The 19,627-nt window shown below is 38.5% G+C and overlaps 1 protein-coding gene across 7 annotated transcripts in view; it reads right to left on the minus strand.

Moving 5' to 3' along the window:
- hsf2bp (heat shock transcription factor 2 binding protein) overlaps nucleotides 1-19,627 on the minus strand; it is a 45,751-nt gene that overhangs the window by 12,559 nt on the left and 13,565 nt on the right. For all 7 annotated transcript variants that reach the window (XM_068220433.2, XM_073947895.1, XM_073947889.1 and 4 more), the window contains 3 exon segments: nucleotides 5,855-5,996; nucleotides 5,628-5,745; nucleotides 4,679-4,782 (listed from right to left, as the gene is read on the minus strand). In XM_068220433.2, the coding sequence (XP_068076534.2) occupies nucleotides 4,679-4,782; nucleotides 5,628-5,745; nucleotides 5,855-5,996 (364 nt within the window).

Consider the following 19,627-nt stretch of genomic DNA (forward strand, 5'->3'; position numbering starts at 1 on the left):
TACATTTATAATATTAATGGAATCATTTTATTTTTAATGCACAGTGAAACCGATGAATCCATGGAGAGGTAAGTGATGTTATAAAGTACACTGCTGTTCCATTTGAAGAAGTACCCAGCATGGGTCTTCGCGTCCTCTGTACTTCGCTTTTCCAAGTCTGAACTTTTAAGGACGCAAGTCCGAACTTTGGGTACTTGTATTGAGAAACAGCCAAAGACACCAGTGGAGGTGGAACAGGAGAAGAAGAAGACGAGGAGGAAGAAAAAGAAGAAGAGGAAGAGTAGGAAGGGAAGTAGAAGAAGAGGTCAAAAACACCAGAGTGGTTGCGGTAGAAGAGAAGAAGGAGAGGAGGAAGAGAAGTAGAAGAAGAGGTCAAGGACACCCAAGTGGTGTTGGGGGAGGAGAACGAAGAAGAAGTCAACGACACCACAGTGGTGGTGGAAGAGGAGGAGAAGAAGTCAAAGACATCAGATTGGACTACCACCATGCCATTCTAGGACCCTAAAACACTCTGCTCCTCCTTGCTTTCGTTGATGGTCTAAGAGAGCATATGTTCCAACTGGATTACAGAAAACCAGCACAGCCTCACTACATTACTGTTTGCAATAGCATCAGCTTTTTCCGTGCTGCTCTGGTTCATGACTGGTTCCTTAATAACCCAACGTTTTCGGACATCTTACTGCCTGCATACTCTCACTTTCTAAACCTAAAAAGGGGAGTTTTTTCGCCATGGCAGTAGAAAGTGTATGACAGAACCTTATGTCCATGTTCACCTCCTCCAGGCCATGGAAAAAGGCTGAAAAGACAAATCAGTAGATTCATGCCAGGGGTGGATCAGGCATGCAGAGGATTTTATTCCCACTCCCTGTCTAGGGTCAATATAGCCTGTAAGGTGGATGAGAGTCTTTGGCCTCACCCAGATTGAAGAGAAAGCTTAGGTGGAACAATTGTATGTGTGTGTGTGTGTTGTACTGTAACATACATAAATAAAAAATGTGCCAATGTATATACATTGGTTGCTTCTTTTGTCAATTTTTTTCTGAGGAAGAACTACAAGCAACATACTGTAACTTACCAGTTTTGGTTTTCTTACAACATAAGACTATGTGGTAGTGTGTGTATGTGTGTGTGTTTTGAGGCCTTGTGTGTGATGTCTGAAGCCGCCTTTCCACTGCACACAACATTTGGACAAGACTGTTGGAATACGCCCTCCTGTGGCAGTCGCACGGAATTTACAGTGTTGTCATGCACCATGGGAGAGAAGCTGACTCTTGTGTTGTCCAAAATAAAGTGCAGAACGAGCCTTTATTCTCCATCTGTTCACCATGGTCGAATGAATGAATCAATGAATACTATAAACCCATAGACCACTAAAAAATTTGAAGAGAATGTGGAGACAACATAAAAAAATAGTATGAATAGAAAGGTTTTTTAAATGTAGACCTTTTTCTTAGTAAAAGATTTACGTAAAAAAACTCTCTTATTTCTCATCTTGCATGCACGGACCTGCTAGGACAACACTGGAATACATTACATCCGGTTGGCTGGTCGCATACGGTCTGGTCGCAGGAGTTGAAATATTTTAATCGATCCGCAGCTCAAATCGGATCCAAATTTTCTATATACGGAGATGATTGGAACTCCACGCAGGTCCCAGACAACTCTCCATTGGAAATGAATGACTTCCGGTCTGTCGCTTGTCATTTTTCATATGCAGTGGAAAAGCGGCTTGAGGGCAAAATTTGTTTTTTCAGAAAGATTGAAGGGTTTTGTATGTATGTATTGTATGTAGAGCTTCATTCTGACCTGAAAATAGGATGTTTGGAAAATCAGGTGAGACATGGATTTGTGGTTACTTTTTTGAGAATCTGAGGTATAGTTTTAAGAAATGTTTTAAGCAACCAGGAAAAACCATAATAGAGCATACGAAAAAACAAAAGAAACCGTATATAATGCACTATATAGAAATCTCAGAAATAGCTTTTATTAGTAGGGTTCACGCTAAATTTATGTTGTAAAAATACTACTAGGGGTGTAACGATACACCAAAGGCACGGTTCGGTTCGTTCACGGTTTTGGAGCCACGGTTCGGTTCGGTTCAGTTTCTGTTTGCTGTGCGGCTAGGGTTGATATCTTAACAGCAATGAGGAACAATAGATTCACTTAATAACAAGAACATCTAAAATTTTTCTTTATTAACTTTGCCATCACATTTAGTATTTAAATTAAAAAATTAAATTAAATAAATACCCCCAATATAGACTAGTCAGAAAAAACTATTCTCTTTAGTGCAGCCATCTTAACTAAGTAAACTAAAATTAAATAAATAACTGCAGTGTAGACTAGTGAAAGATAAACAGGCATGTCCTCTCTAAGGACATTTGGAAAATTCAATTACGTTTTCAGTTCTTCTTCAAAAACACCATAATGTCCACATTCTCAGGTGATTGGCTTGATCTCTGTGCAGACACAGACATAATGATGCTAATTTTTTTAATTATATAAGTTTTCATTTAGATAGATAGGTTTCTGTTTAAATTAATGAAAAAATATACATATAATGTGTTTGCACAGTGTTTTTACATGACATACTCACCAGTAAAATACATTGCAGTTTTGTCTAAAACTAATGTTCTGGTTGTAGCCGTATATAGGGTGTATTTTGCCTCCCGTTAGTGATGCGTGGATGATGGTTATATCCGCGAGCGCTGCGGATAATCCGAGGGTCGGGTTATAAAAAAAACATAATTGCGGGTCGGTTGCAGGTGTATATAGCGGGACATGGCAGTGGATTAGCGAAAAAGCAAAGAGTGGGCTTTGCAGAAGGAGAAGATGAGAAGACGCCCAATAATGATAGATGAAGTCAGTGCAAGAGTAGCCAATTAAAGAAGTCATCAATGGAAAATCTGCTCTCGTTCTGGGAGAAACAAGATTACTTATTTCCACGACAGCAGCGCCTTGCGAGGAGAATCTTGTTCATTCCTACAACACGTGGTGCAAGCAAACACAGCTGGTCACATTGTGGAGGCAAGGCGGAGATGGTGCGGGGATATAAAAAGGGTGCCAGGAAATGAGGAGGAGAACGCTTTTTCCTTTGATCTAATTTTTATGTATTTTGTTGACATAATTATCATTGTTTTTGCTTAACTATCGTTTGGGTAAAATTATTTTGCATTACTTTTGCCCACTTTGAGAACTTTTATTTTATTTCGATTGATTTGTTAGATACTTTTTTGGTTCGGCTCATCCCGTCATATTGAGATAGAGACTACCTCCTCAAGTTCACTCTTTTCTCAGAGTAAGGTGGATAGGAAAGATGTCATACGACTTCCATTTTGCAAACACATAGAAAAGAGAAGAATGCGGCGCACTGCGCTGAAGGACTTTTTTTTTTCTTTTCATCAGTTTTTAGCGAGGTAAAGGGGTTATTCATGAGTTAGAATTTTTTTGTTATATTTCTTTCATTTGTTTGGCTTCACTATCTTCCCCTTTCTCAACTAATTTTTGTTTGATACTTTGTTTGAATTTGCTACTTTATTATATTCTTATTATTACTGTAAATATTTCTCTTTTTTGTATATATTTGTGCCTTATTCTGGTTTCAGTTTTGTACATTAAATACTTTTGTTGGAAGTTGTCAGACTTTTGCTTACACCCTCACATTGTAAAATTTCCACACTTTTTAAATGTTATTCCTTATAAGTAAGTTTTGTGAAAGTTAGGACAGGCGCTTTGTGTACAACACAAATTATATTCCTGTACTCCACTGGAAAACAGAAAAGTTTCCAAATAGGTGACTTAAATGCGTCTGAGGGATCTGCAATCTCAATATATGTGAAGCAGCCATCCTGCATATACAGTAGTAACCGAGTGTTATAACTCACTCAAGTCACATGACATGACATGGAAAATACTAACTTTAGAATATAATATTTAGAACAAAAGCTCATCATTACTAATACATTTTAATCAAATATGATAAAATAAAAATGTGTTTAAATTAGTTCACTTAGTTAAGATACAAGTGACGTCAACCTCAACAACAAGCAGCAGGGGGTGTGAGAGTACCGCAGTACGCCACGAGAGTTTCGCGATACGTATCATGGTTGGTGTATCACGATATTTTGGTTCGGTTGTAATATCGTTACACCCATATGTACTACATATAAAAAAAGATATGTGCTCAACTCTGTGTTCTAAATTATTTGTTGTTTATTTCATATATTTTATAATATTTCATATTAAGGAAACTATATTTTAGCACAGTTGTTTATGCACTTTAAAAAGTGAGTGTCATTTCATGTCAATAAAAAAATGTGATGTTTGATTTGCTTTTTATTTGTCTATTGTGCTAATGTGCACACTTTTGTGGGCATAGCAGACATTAGCATTCCTTTAATACTTTTTGCAAATTTTATTTGAATTTTGCTTATATTTAAGAAACCAACAATTTGCACCATCAACACTTATTGAACTGAATTTAATAAATTTCAACTAACTTGAGCTGATTAGTGACACTATTGTCTTTTTATATTTGCTTGGTAACAGAATAAAGAATTGCCTCCTAACTTATTGAACTTTTCTAGATTAATCCCTGATTTACCCAGTTATGATTTTAAATGTTTCATTAAAAGAATTAATACAAAACAAATACAAACTGTTTGTAAAAAACACTTACCTTCCAGAAGGTGGCACATAAGAGGAAGAAGTTCAGGCCTCTCACTAATGAATTTCAGTCCATTTACATTGATAGTGGTGTTATAGAGAGCCATTAACATCAGCCTGCACAAACACACAAGACATAATCAGATGCTTAAATTAAAAGCACATATACTGACTTTACAAGTTGCCATTTCAAAACAAACCAGAAATTTCCAAGTACAGATATGTTTATTTCACCTATTTAGGTTCTGGGATTTCAATCATATCAGTCATCAATCTAAATTGATCAACAGCAGTTCTATGTACTGATTTTGTAGTTGTTTTTATAATTTTTTTTTCACGTTTAGCAAAAATCTAATATTCATCTGAAATTTATGTTTTTGTCCAGATGTTATTAAAATGCTCTTCTTCCCACAATTCATTCTAACTAACATTAGCAAATCTAATGTTTCTATGTTTCTTTTCACACTGTAAATGTGATGACTCATTATACACAATTATATGAATCATTGTCTTGCTGAAATGTCCACACTGGATTCATCTTCATCATCCTGGTAGTGTAGGTCTTAAAGTGAAGAAGCTAATATTAATTTACAATGATGATGGGCAGTGGGTGGCTTTCTTACTACTTTGAAATTTCAGCTGCTATCTGGACTTTAACTGCCTTTTTACACCTCCCTTTCTTCGTCTGTTCAATACTTTCATCCTGTGTCATTTCATTTTATTACAAATAACTTAATTTGTAAATAATTAGTTTTGTTTTCTTTGCATATATGGATTTCTTTGGTTGTTACCAACATCCGGTGAAAATTTCAAGTAAACAGCACCTTTAGAAATATGTTTTCTATGTACCATACTTATTTCCCCCACTGTATATATATATAAAGTATTAAAGTATACTATTTTCAATGTAAAAACCTTTTTAAATATAGAGTAATGCTTGTGGTTGTGTCTATACAACATACACTTTGAGTTTTGGAAATACTCCTGGTTTCATTAGGCCCAGCAGCTGCAACATAGTACCCAAGAGAATGTGGGCAGAAGAGGATAGGAAGTCACGTCCACATGATACAGCAGCTATATCTAAAAGCAATAAATAAATAAAATTATCTTTCCTTAAATTTGAGACAATAACATTTAAATATGGTATGACAGTTAGACTGAATTAGTAGTGCAAACACTATGCCCTCACTGGTAACAACACCAGCCAATGCCAGAACAAAATTATGCTCGTGTGAGTTGTCACTCTGTTGTGGCTTTGCCTCATCAACCAGAAGCTTGATAAAAGTCTCCAATGTTTGACCAGCTATGCTCAGAAAGTCCTCCAGTTTACCCTGTGAACAAACAAAAAAAAACATATAATCAGAACAAACAAAGCAGTCCTTGGATTAATCCTGGTTGAGGTAAAAACAAATTATTCATTCATTCATTTTTTTGTCGGCTTAGTTCCTTTATTAATCTGGGGTCGCCACAGCGGAATGAACCGCCAACTTATCCAGCACGTTTTTATACAGCGGATGCCCTTCGATCCGCAACCCATCTTTGGGAAACATCCCCACACACACTCATACACTACGGACAATTTAGCCTACCCAATTAAACTCTACCTCATGTCTTTGGACTGTTGGGGAAACCAGAGCACCCGGAGGAAACCCACGTAAAAATCAGGGAGAACATGCAAACTCCACACAAAAACGCCAACTGAGCCGAGGTTAGAACCAGCGACCCAGTGACCTTCTTGCTGTGAGGCGACAGCACTACCTACTGCGCCACTGCTTCGCCTAAAAACAAATTATTATCCTACATATTTTAAAACAACCTGGTTCACATAAAGGGGATTTAACGGTTCAGGACACCCTAGAGAACTTTTTTTGTATATATTAACAGATTTGTGTGTGTTGAGCATCAGTTAAGACAATGGTAGCATCTTTCAGCTTTGATTGTGGGGAAAACTGGATAATTTTGAGCTTTTGTCAGCTAATTTCAGCTTCCGGATTTAAAATGATTTTTGGGGAGGGATCAAAATCGGCGACGTAGCGCAGTACCGCAAGTGCAATGATGACGCGTCGGTTTCTCATTATTATTCAAAGCGGAGTTTCCTTATCCTATGAGAAGAGCCGGCTGCTTAATTATTAATGAGAGCACGACAGCACATGCTTTCCGAAGGCAAGGCATATGCAGACCCTGCCAGACCAGTGCCAAGCTCAAGCTGTGAGACACGGACCCACGGCACGCAGTAGCCGTTTATGAAGGCTCGTATGTGTTTGTTTCCGTGATCCACGGAGTTTGTTGCATGTTTTTCCCCGCGATCCTGTCAGAGCCGATCATACAGCAAAGCTGTGTGTGTGATGCAAGCATTTTTGTCGGGAGAGCAGCACGAGAATTGGAGAATGGCGGATGTTATCTTGTATCAGGAGTTCTTTCACATTCAAACACATCGCCGTGCTGCTGTGCTTGCCTAAATACTCCGATTACCAGCAGGACTAATGACTAAAATAGACAGGTCAAGAGACCTGCTCCACTGAGTCTGTCCTCATTTATAGTATTTATATGAACACGGTTATCTTTACAATGATATAAATTGTGGTTGTCTGTATAGGAAAATAACGAATAACAAATGTATAGGGGTGTCACGATTTCGATTTTTAATCAAAATCAATCGAAATATATGCTCAACTTCGATTATCGAATCAAAAAATAGAATCGTCGATGCTGCCACGCCCCCATGTCACGTTAGCTTGGCTTGCCAAGCGGGGAGAAAACATGCTTGTTGAAGTGCTTGTTAAACTGCAGACGCAGGAGACCTGTCGACAGAGCTTAAATCCTCTCCTCTTTCAATGAAGTCGCACATCCACATCCACACTGGCGTGTAGCATTTCTGAGCAGCCCTCCTTCCTCACTACTGCTGAAACCGCACATCACGTGACCACACACACTCATTCACACACAGATACAGACGCACACTCATTGTCATGCGCTCGAGACAGCGGGTCAAGGCAGTCAGCGAGTCAGTAGACTGCTTCCATCTTTTACTTTCACACAAGTACTTAGTCATTTTAGCGAACACCTCAGGTACTGTTGGCTGGTTTCTGTTGGTTGGGCACCTTTTTTATCGACGCCATTATAACGACAGAGATCACTGCCTATTCACGAGTCCTGCAGAAAAAGTAATTGACAGGTGGTAATTATGTGTGTAACTTGCCTTTATTCATTTACTGTATGATTTGTTTATGGTTAAAACAAAGACCATGCAAGTCAGGTAGTTTAAACGGTAGGCTACTAATAATTAATTCGTTATTAATTAATGAATTATTCATAATCGATAATCGAATCGTGGCTTTAGAATCGAAAATGTAATCGAATCGAGGATTTGGAGGATAGTGACACCCTTACAAATGTAGCAGGGCATTAAATTACTGTTTATTTGTTTGCATTTTAACTTTGTAAACTTTAAACTCATGCGTCTCCTCACTGTTTGTCTCATTTTATGAGCTAACTGACATCAACAGTTGTTCGCTCCCCTTCTCCCCTGCTGGCCACGCCCACTCCTGCCCGATGCTCGTGGAGCTCCATGCCCATTAATCATGCATCTTTTTAAAAAATTCTAAAGTAGAGTTTAACCGAAAGTGGGGGGTGTCATGGCCCTTTAAGGGAAGGAGATGAACTGGAACAGATTAATATTTTAACTTTAACAAAGAAATAAACACAATAAACTTGTGGTGGCAATCACTCATGGATGACTGACACCTAAACTAAATAAAAACCAAACATAAAGTATCCCAGTCCTGGTCCTTTTGCATCTCCCTTTGTCTTCCCTCCTCATTTCAGCCGTTTTATAATTGTTAACACTGGTGCCAGTGGCCCCACATCTATGGCAAGAAATGTTCAACATAAGAGATGGCAATTGGTATAAATGGTTGTCTAGACTTTAAATGAGCTTAGTAGTATACATTTACAGTGACACAATAATGGCATCATGATATGACAAGTTATGTTGTCATAGCAATGTCAGATTATCATAAATCGCATTATAATGAATAAGGGTGTCACGATCCTCCAAATCCTCGATTCAATTACATTTTCGATTCTAAAGGCACGATTCGATTCGATTATGAATAATTAATGAATTAATGACCAATTAATTATTTGTAGCCTACCGTTTAAACTACCTGACCTGCATGGTCTTTGTTTTACCCATAAACAAATCATACAGTAAATGAATAAAGGCAAGATACACACATAATTACCACCTGTCAATCACTTTTTCTGCGGGACTCGCGAATAGGCAGTGATCTGTGTCGTTATAATGGCGTCGGTAAAAAAAGACGCACAACCAACAGGAACCAGCCAACAGTATCTGAGGTGTTCGCTAAAATGACTAAGTACAAGTGAGTGAAAGATTGAAGCAGTCTACTGATCCTCTGACTGCCTGAACCCGCTGTCTCGAGCCCATGGCTGTGTGTGTGTGCGTCTGTGTCTGTGTGTGTGTCAGAGGTAGAGAGGAAGGAGGGCTGCTCAGAAATGCTACACGCCACTGTGGATGTCAAATCGTTGTCGTTCTAAAATGCCATTTAAAAACAAAGACAGAGTAAACAGGGCCTGAGTGTGTACTTTTCGCGAGCGGATTTGCAACAGGGGCTGGCGGAGGATCGCGAAGCCGGTGTTGTCTATCGGACGAACCCTAATACGTACATAGCAGAGCTTGCAAAACTGTGTTTTTTTTTTGTCGACAACATGAACGTTGTCAACATAACTCACTGGAAATCTAAAATGCTTCCACACCGGCGACTTCATTGAAAGAGGAGAGGATTTAAGCTCTGTCGACGAGTCTCCTGCATCTGCAGTTTAACAAGCACTTCAACAGGCCTGTTTTTTCCCGCTTGGCAAGCCAAGCTGACGTGACATGGGGGCGTGGCAGCATCGACGATTCTATTTTTGGATTTGATAATCAAAATTGAGCATAAATTTCGATCGATTTCGATAAAAAATCAAAATCGTGACACCCCTAATAATAAACATCCTCAAGACATGGACGATTTATAATCGCAGCATACTGTTTGGAAACATTAAAACTGTCCAAGAAGATGTCCATAATCTTTACACACATTGACCCAGAGACTCTTTAGATGCAGGTCACTGATAAGAAGATAACGAATGTTTACTGTATAATGACCAAAATCGCCTTAACACTCAGTAGGCACAAGACGTCAACATGACATCAGATTGATGATGTACCCTAAAGTCGTGTACGTTTTAGAATTTTCTTTTTGAAAATTAAAATCGGAATGAGGTTAGAACTCAACATCAGGTCAATTTTCAATGTCCAACGTTCGACCTTAAGATGTTGGCTCGACGTTGGATTTTGGTCACTTTCTAACAATCTAAAATTAACCAAATATCAACGTCATTTGACGTCATTGTTGGACATCAATATAACGTTGTCCTCAGATACTGGTTAGACCTTAAATTTTGGTCACCTGACGTCACAACCTAATTGTAACCTAATACTTACATCTTATGATGTTGTGTGCCTGCGAGGCGATAACTAAATGCACTACATAATGTTACGTTTTACACACATCCACATATTACATGTAAATGCATCAGCTTTTTACAGAGTAATACTACTCGAGTACTTTTGAAATGTCTACTTTTTACTCATACTTTGAGTAATATTTACAACAGACACTTTAACTCTACTTGCACTACATTTTTAGGCAAAAAAAAAAAAAGATAGAATTGGGATTGGGCCTAAAGCCCTTCTCCCCCAATCTCTCAGCTTAGATGGCCGGCCAGCTCTAGAAAGAGTCCTGGTGGTCCCAAACATCTTCCACTTATGGATGATGGAGGCCACTGTGCTCATTGGAACTTTCAGAGAAGCAGAAATTTTTCTGTAACCTTCCCCAGCCCTGTGCCTCGAGATAATCCTGTTCCAGAGGTCTTCAGACAATTCCTTTGTCTACATGTTCAATTAACTGAATTTACCACAGGTGAACTTCATTTATGCTGCTGAAACATCTAAAGAATGATCAGTGGAAACGTCATTTTTCAGGTTTTTTATTTTTAATAAACTAGCTACAATTTAAAAAAAAATTTTTTTTTTTCACATTGTCTTTATGGGGTATTGTATATAGAATTTTGAGGAAATAAATTAAATTAATCCATTTTGGATTTAGGCTTTAACATAAAAAATGTGGAAAAAGTAAAGCGCTATGAATACTTTCCGCATGCATTGTCTTGTATGTGATTATGTACAGTCTTTAAGCAAATTTTAACCATTTGGGTACTAGAAATTCTAACATTTGTTCAACAATTAACAAAGAATAACTGTTTTTAATCATTTATATGATGAAGACTATAGAACTCAACATTTGAAGCAGATCAATTTTTTTTGGCCAGGGTTGTTGTCAAATAGTTTTAGGCCAACGTTAAAGAAAACTTTTATCCTTTAAAATTACCCTTTCACTGCATACTGTGTTATTTTACATATGATTATTTAACAGGGCGAAGCGGTGGCGCAGTGGGAAGCATTGTCGCATCACAGCATGAAAGCCGCTGGTTTGAGCCTTGTTTGTGTAGGTTTCCTCCGGGTGCTACCGTTTCCCCCAAAGTCCAAAGACATGTGCAGGGTGAATTGGGTAAGCTAAATTGTCTGCAGTGTATGTGTGTGAATGAGAGTGTATGGGTGTTTCCCAGTGATGGGTTGCAGCTGGAAAGGTATCCGCTGCAAAAAACATATACTGGATAAGTTGGCGATTCATTTCGCTGTGGCGACCCCTGATTAATAAAGGGAATAAGATGAAAAGAAAATTAATGAATGAATGATTATTTTATTCAATATTGTGCAGCCCTCATTACAGACAACAAAATCAATTTGTTTACTAAAAAAAAAAGCGTTTCATTTACAAAAGCAGTTAAATTACATATTATTTATTTGTATTATATTTTACTTATTGAGTGTAGTTTAAAATTTAATTACTGTGACTCAAAGCTGAATTTATCATCATTACTCCAGTTTGCAGTGTCACATGATCCTTTAGAAATCATTATATCATAATTTGATGATTTGCTGTTCTTTTATGGCCATTTAATATTGGCACAAAATCACTAATGATGATTCTTACAATTATCAGTGCTGAAAATATTTTATCTTGCTTCGTAGTATGTTAGAAACAACTAATCTAATTTTTTTATTTTTTGACAAAAATTAAAATGTATCAGTTTACTAGATACTGTGAATAATCAATACTATGAAGCAAGAAAAAAAATTCATCACTGATAATTGTAAGAATCATATATATATAAATATATATATATATATATATTTTTTTTTTACCAATTATAACTGTTCATAACAGAACATTATTTTGATGAAATACATGCAACCTTAGTGTACATACTTGGCTTCTTTTAAAACATTAACAAAAATCTGTTTTAATAAGTTTAATTCACATAGTTTATTTCATAAAATATATTTTTGTAAAAAGTTTTTAAATACAATTTTGACAACATATATTAATTTAATTTTGACAACATAAATTATTTTGTAGAATATTTTTATTCTTGCATTGATTTATTTACTTTAGAAACTTGGTGCCCAGTTTGTATGCTACTTTTTCTTGTGTTTTTTATTTTATTTTATTAGAGTAAAAACATACAGTACCTATATAAAATACCTATTTCTAAATAGTTACTTTATTTGCTAAGCTACCTGAAATCAAACCACATTCCAAATACCTTTTCCTGATTTATTTACAATTTTGGTCTTACAACAAAACCAATGAAGGGAAAAAAAACAGTTCTTCAAAGTAATTTAAAAGTAAAATTAAAAAATAGAATAACAGGGTTGGAAAAGTCATCCGCCCCTTGACAATACTTTGTAGACCCACCTTTTGTTTAATTACAGCCATCAGTCTTTTTGGATACGTCTGTACTAGCATTTTGACTGGGGAATATTTGCATATTCTTCCCTACTGAATTGTTCAATAGGATTTTCAATGGGATTTAAATTAGCGCTTTGACTTGGCCACTTAAGGACATTTATCTTCTTATCCTAGAGCCATTTTGTTGTTGTTTTGGCAGTATGCTTCAGGTCATTATTTCGTTTGAAGATGAATGACCTGCCCAGCTTTCGTTGTCTAGCAGAAGGACACAAGTTTTCCTCTAGAATTTGGATATACTAGACAGCATCTGTTTTCCCTTCAATACTGACCAATTACCCAGTTCCAGCAGAAAGAAATAACCCCACAATTTAATGCTGCCACCATCATGCTTCACAGTAGGTATGGTCTGTTTTGGTGGTGTGCTGTGTTTGTTTTTCAGCAAACATAGTGCTTGCAGTTCAGTTCAAAAAGTTACATTTTGGTCTCATTAGACTATAGCACCTTTTGCCAGAAGGTATCAGACTTATCAAAATGAGTTTTTGTGTATCTCAAGCGAGACTGGCTGTGACATTTTTAGGAAAGGCTTTTTTGCCACCTTGCCATACAGCCAGCTTTGCATAAAGCTTGGAAGAAAGTTGTCACATGCACAGGATGACCAGACCCAGCCATAAAGCCTTGCAAGTCCTTCAAAGTTGCATTTGGCCTCCTGGTAGCTTCTCTTACCAATGTTCTCCTGTCTTTGTCATTCAATTTGGATGGGCGGCTTGATCTAGGCAATGTGCTGGTGGTAATGCCATGCACTTTCCACTTCTTAATGATGCCCTTAACAGTACGTACTCTAAGGGATAGATAAAGCCTTTTAAGTGTTTTTATAGCCTTCTCCTAACCTGTGCTTTACTCAGGGCCGGATTAACCAATGGGCCTTATTGGCACAGGCCCAGCGGCCCGTCCGCACTAGGGGCCCCTTCGAGGGGGGAGAAAAAAAGACAATTTTGGAGTGTCTTTTTAGGCTAATTGCAAATAGCGCACCTAGTTGGAATAAGCTATTCAGGAATTACGTCCATCGATGCCTGATTGGTAGAGACAACATGAGTAAAGAGTAGTGTATCAATACAGCCTCAGTGGCGCACCTCGTAAAGCGCAGAGCATTGTCTTTTGACGCGATTGATCATCAACTTAGTTCGAATCTACCATCAGCTGAACTCGTGCTACTTTTTTTTCTCCCCATTACATATCAGATTGGAACTATATTTAATTTTAACAGGAAGGAAACTTTTTTTTTTAAATAATGCAAATGTGATATAAAGTCACAAGCGTCTCATAGGGCATTTAATAATGTTTAGCCTTAATAAAGGTTCCTCCCTCTCTGTAAAAACTATATTGCTCAGACAACTGTATTTCCTCTGAGCAAAAAAATCACTATCACATATTAATATTATTATTATATTTAAATTGCCTTTCTTTCTTTAACTAAAAAGAATGCTGTAATTGTTCAAGCGCGGAAACGTCAGTTTTGAAATAACCCACACTAAACTGAGCGGACTGTAGTGTAACGTTAGTATTTGTCATAGATCAAAAAAGTGGACAAGTGGATTTAGCAAACGCGAGAGAAAGAGGAGAGGAGGCATCTTTATTGAGGCATTTTCCATACACACCTTCTTCAAAAAGACCCATGATCAGGAAAATGAGGGTACAGAAGAATACGTTATGGTAACGTTAAATAAGTAGCTAGCATTAACCAGGCGGAGGAGGCTAACGGCAGCACAGCGCGGACTGGATTCATCGTGTGATAGACAGTCAGAAAAAGGAGGGCGAGAGAGAGAGAGAGAGAGAGAGAGAGAAAGGCCCTGAAGAGGAGAGACGGGAGAGAAGAGGTATAGTGTGTGTGATTTAGGATAATTTTAGGTTTATAATCAAGTCTTCATCACGAGAAGATTAGAGAAAATACAGAGAGAGGAGGAGAGAGACAGTAAATCATTAATAAGTGTGTATTATGAAAGACTCAGATTCATAGAACTGGATTGGAGAAGCATTGTGTGTTATATGCCATGCCAATAATATGCTTTATAAGTTTGTAAAAGCAATACATTAAAATACCCTTTTAAATTTTTTTAATAAAAACTAGTTTTATTAGTATTTTTATTCAATGCTTTGAAAAATAAGTTAAATCTTTGTAGACTATAATACATATGTACTATATATCATTTATTTAAATATGTGGGCAACAAATTATAGATTCATTTTATTTAAAAATTATTGTATTATTCATATTTTTTAATTCAACTATAGGGGTGCGGCCAGGTAGGGGGCCTTACAAGACAATGTGCCCAGGGGCCCCTGAGTTCTTAATCCGGGCCTGGCTTTACTACTACTTTATCCTGAAGGTCTTTTGATAGCACTATCCCAACCATGATGAATACTTTGTGGTACCATGCACTAGTAACAGTGGCTTCTTTAAACATTTAGAAGGCGATTGCTTGCACCTGAGAAAGATTATAATGTTTTACTCCAAGGGGCTGATCAGTTTACCAAACCAGGCATTTCACTAATTAATTTTGAGTTATCTTTTGACATTTAAGTTAAATGCAGCTAAAAAAAGTTAGACTTCATTTATATTATTTTTCAGGACGTAATGTGAGAAAATGTATAGATTTTATAGGGTATGATGATTTTTTATAGGCACTGTAGTGTATGCCACTTTTACATGCTTTTTTTTTTTTTTTGGACCTATACAGTACATACATATTTTCTGGTTATTTTTGCAATTTTAGCAGTTTTCCAGTGTATATAGTTACAAGAAGACTAGATAAATTGTCATTTAACTGTTTATTGTAATGACCGAACATTCAATTGAGCCCAATCCCAATTCTATTTTTGTACCCTTTCCACTTGGCCATTGAAACAGATTGTGAAGGGGAAAGGCTTCAAAATTTACCCCAAAGAAATAGGACACCACTACAGCACCTGCACACGTTATCATGTCATCGCAATCTCTGAAATCTGCTGAAAATCAGGCAACAATATCATGTTACCATAACTATATAATGTGTCAATAAGATTGTAACTTTACTATGCATTTACACCGTGACTATATTCATATATGTAAACACACAAAAAAATTACATTATACCAGACACTGTAAAAAGCTCATTCCCAGCCAATAGACTTTTCTTACAGGGTATTCGAGTGTCATCGAGTAGTGTTGTGGGATTACTATATGGGAGTTATTATTATGCATTATAGATAGTGAAATTTAGCATTTTTGATTTTAGCGTTTTCTTTTAAACGGGTACGATGATAAAACAGGAACGTGGTTGTGAATATGTTAAAACATATGCTTGTTTATTACACAAGTTCATAATAGAGACAAAAAAATACTAATTTGTGCAACTTTACTTGCGTGTGCAGCCATACTGTCGCTGTAGCTAGTGTATTCCAGGAAATTTTCTTACCCCTTGGTTTCGAGTGTGGTCCTGAAAAATCGAGGGGTTTCGAGAGGTATCTAGCCCTTTCCTTAAACTCTACACCTTCAAGATAAAGACAATCGGGACACCAATACCCCTTCAAGTGAACGTGCAAAAGGAGAGGTAGGGATAAGGGCTAAGGGGTAGAATTGGGATTGGGCCTTTATGTATAAAGTGTGGTACTGAATTAAATTATTTGCATTCTGACTCTGACTACCGATCCATTGCCTTTCTTCTCCCTCTAGCACGTGTAGTGGAAATGGGTCTTGCAGTTTGCTCAGTTAATTATGCTCCCAAACTCTGGCCTTTGACATAGTCAGCAAACTGTAGATGCTTGAATTTGTGGACCCATGCTGCATGTTTACAGCTCAGGCAAACCACACTGTTAAAAGAACAATTCAGCTGTAGGCAGGATTGCTTGTGGCATTTCTTTATCTCTGGTGATGTAGTTGATAATAACATCATGTTTTGTCCAAACTACAAAGTCGCAGTACAAGACACTCCATACAAACATAGCTGAACTTGATGTCTAATCAGAACTATGATTCTTTACTACTCCCTGTCTGGCCATACTGGTACTTGTATGGCCAGTTATTCTATACAGTTGCTTTCCACAACAGGTAGTTTGCCATTCCATCCAGCGATGCCCTAAGATGTGGACTGTCTGGCCCTACAACAAGACCACGGAGCTCCACTTCAAAGTTCTGATGTTTTGATTTCATAGTTTCTGTGTACTGTTATCTTGCTCTGTACTCCATATCTCTTCCCTTAAATACTGGTGGATATGGGTCAGCTCTTTGTCGTAGTGCATTATATGTTTGACTAGATTTGTTTTAGCACATATACAATAATACAGTGCATACATGATGTAGGATTTTGCTTGTGATCCTTCCAGTTCGGTGTGCGTGCCATGCCTGAGACTGGGCCTGATTTCTTGTTGTAACCTCAGCACGTTTTTATGCAGCGAATACCCTTCTAGCAACCCATCACTTGGGAACATCCATTCACACTCATTCACACACATACACTACAAACAATTTAGCCAATATCCAATTCACCTGTACCGCATGTCTTTGGACTTATGGGGGAAACCGGACTACCCGGAGGAAACCCACGCGAACGCAGGGAGAGCATGCAAGCTCCACACAGAAATGCCAACCGACCCAGCGACCTTCTTGCTGTGAGGCGACAGCACTAACTACTGCGCCACCCCAACCTCAGGGTTTACACACTGTTTATTAATTATCTCCTTTCCCAGTCTTCAAATGTTTTTTTCACACTTCTCTTTGACAGTGGCATCTAAAATGGCATCATTAAGAGTTACCAGTTGCTCTGGCAAGTCTCTGTGTCACATTGTGATGTGGAATCTGTCCTGACACTATAGTCCATCTGTCCTGACACTATAGTCCATGCTATAGCATATAACATACTTCACGAAAATTAAAACTACATAATCATTTGAAACCACAAATCAGAAAAAGCTGGGACAGTATAGAAATGCAAATAAAAAATAATAATAATAATTTTTTTAATTGATTTTTTATTTATTTTATTTATTTATTCCAGTTTTAGTTGCTGCAACACATTTTTAAAAAGTTGAAACAGTAAAGCATTTACCATTTTGTAATTTTACAACACTTGACAAATGTTTAGGAACTGAAGACACCAAGTGATGAGGTGTTTCAAGTGTAATTTTATCCCATTCTTTCTGCAAACAAGTCTTATGTTGGACAACAGTATGGGGTCTTTGTTATTGCATTTTGAGTTTCAAAATGCACCACACATTCTCCCAAAACATACCTGAAATACTGATTCATCTGACCACAGTACATGTGTCACGAATCAAGACAAGGAGGATCCAAATGCGAGTGTTTTAATGAACAAAGGACACACGAAAGTTCAAACAAAAGAGAGCCACTGACCACAGCGATGACATCAAACAGACAGCGGATGATACCGGGAGACAACAGTCAGGAACAAGGACAAACAAGGACAACAACGGACTGATAACCAGCACATACCACAGGAGAAATTTTATAGCCAGCTAAATGAGGTTCAGCTGGAGGATGATAAGTCAGCTGATGACATCAGCTGATCCTAGCACGCTGTCAACACAAAAGGTAAACAAACACACACCCTCACACATGACAACACACAAGGCATGATACATAACATACAGGAGGAACACACAGATCCATAAACCGTGACAGTACCCTCTCTCCTAAGAGCGCCTCTTGGCGCTCCCAGAAGAGTTTACCTGGCGATTGTAATCATCGATGAGAGAATGATCCAATATGTCCCTTGCAGGAACCCAACTTCTCTCCTCTGGACCGTAACCCTCCCAGTCCACCAAGTACTGGAATCCTCGTCCCCTCCGTCTCGAGTCCAGAATGCGCTTAACCGAATAAACCGTCTCCCCTTCTACGAGACGCGGCGGGGGGGGAACCGGAGTGGGCGGATTAATGGCCGTATGAAAAACGGGCTTCAATTTAGAGACATGAAAAACGGGATGAATTCTCCTGTACGCTGGAGGAAGTTTGAGGCGGACTGCCACCGGACTAATGATCTTGGTGACAGAAAACGGGCCAATGAATTTAGGTGCAAGTTTGTTACATACGGTGCGGAGAGGAATATTTTTAGATGAAAGCCACACTTTTTGACCGACAACGTAAACGGGAGGCTTAGACCGGTGGCGATCGGCTTTAGCCTTGGTGCGCAAACCTACTTGAAGGAGGGTCTGTCTGGCCCTATTCCAAGTACGTCGACACCTCTGGACAAAGGCGTGGGCAGAGGGAACCGCGACTTCGGATTCCAGACTGGGAAAAGCAGGTGGCTGGTACCCTAAACTACACTCAAATGGAGAGAGGCCCGTGGCAGACACTGGTAATGAGTTATGTGCGTACTCAACCCATGAGAGCTGCTGGCTCCAGGAGGATGGATTCTGAGAGACTAAACATCGTAACATGCGTTCAAGATCTTGGTTGGCTCTCTCCGTTTGACCGTTACTCTGAGGATGGAAACCAGAAGAAAGACTAACAGTCGCCCCCATTAAATGACAAAACTCTCTCCAAAATTTAGAGATGAACTGAGGCCCCCTGTCAGAAACCACATCCGTCGGGAGGCCATGAATACGAAAGACATGGTCAATGACAGCAGCCGCTGTCTCTCTGGCTGATGGTAATTTGGGCAGAGGAATAAAGTGAGTGGCTTTCGAAAACCGGTCCACTACGGTCAAAATCACCGTATTCCCGTTGGAGGGGGGAAGACCCGTAACGAAATCTAGCGCAATATGGGACCAGGGTCTCGATGGCACTGACAGCGGCTGAAGAAGTCCAGCGGGGGGGCGATTGGAAGTCTTAGAAACAGCACAAACTGAGCAAGCCAACACAAAATTCCTTATGTCACGAGCCATAACTGGCCACCAGAATCGTTGTTTGATTAGATACAAGGTACGACTCACCCCTGGATGACAGGCCAACTTGGAAGAGTGACCCCAACGGATGACGTCAGACCGTAATTCCTCTGGCACAAATAAACGACTCGGTGGGCATCCAGGCGGAGGCGTTACCCCTTCTAAGGCCATGCGGACCCTCGACTCGATCTCCCAGGTGACAGCAG

This window comes from Danio rerio, chromosome 1, assembly GCF_049306965.1.
Source record: "Danio rerio strain Tuebingen ecotype United States chromosome 1, GRCz12tu, whole genome shotgun sequence".
Classification (NCBI taxonomy): Eukaryota; Metazoa; Chordata; class Actinopteri; order Cypriniformes; family Danionidae; genus Danio; species Danio rerio.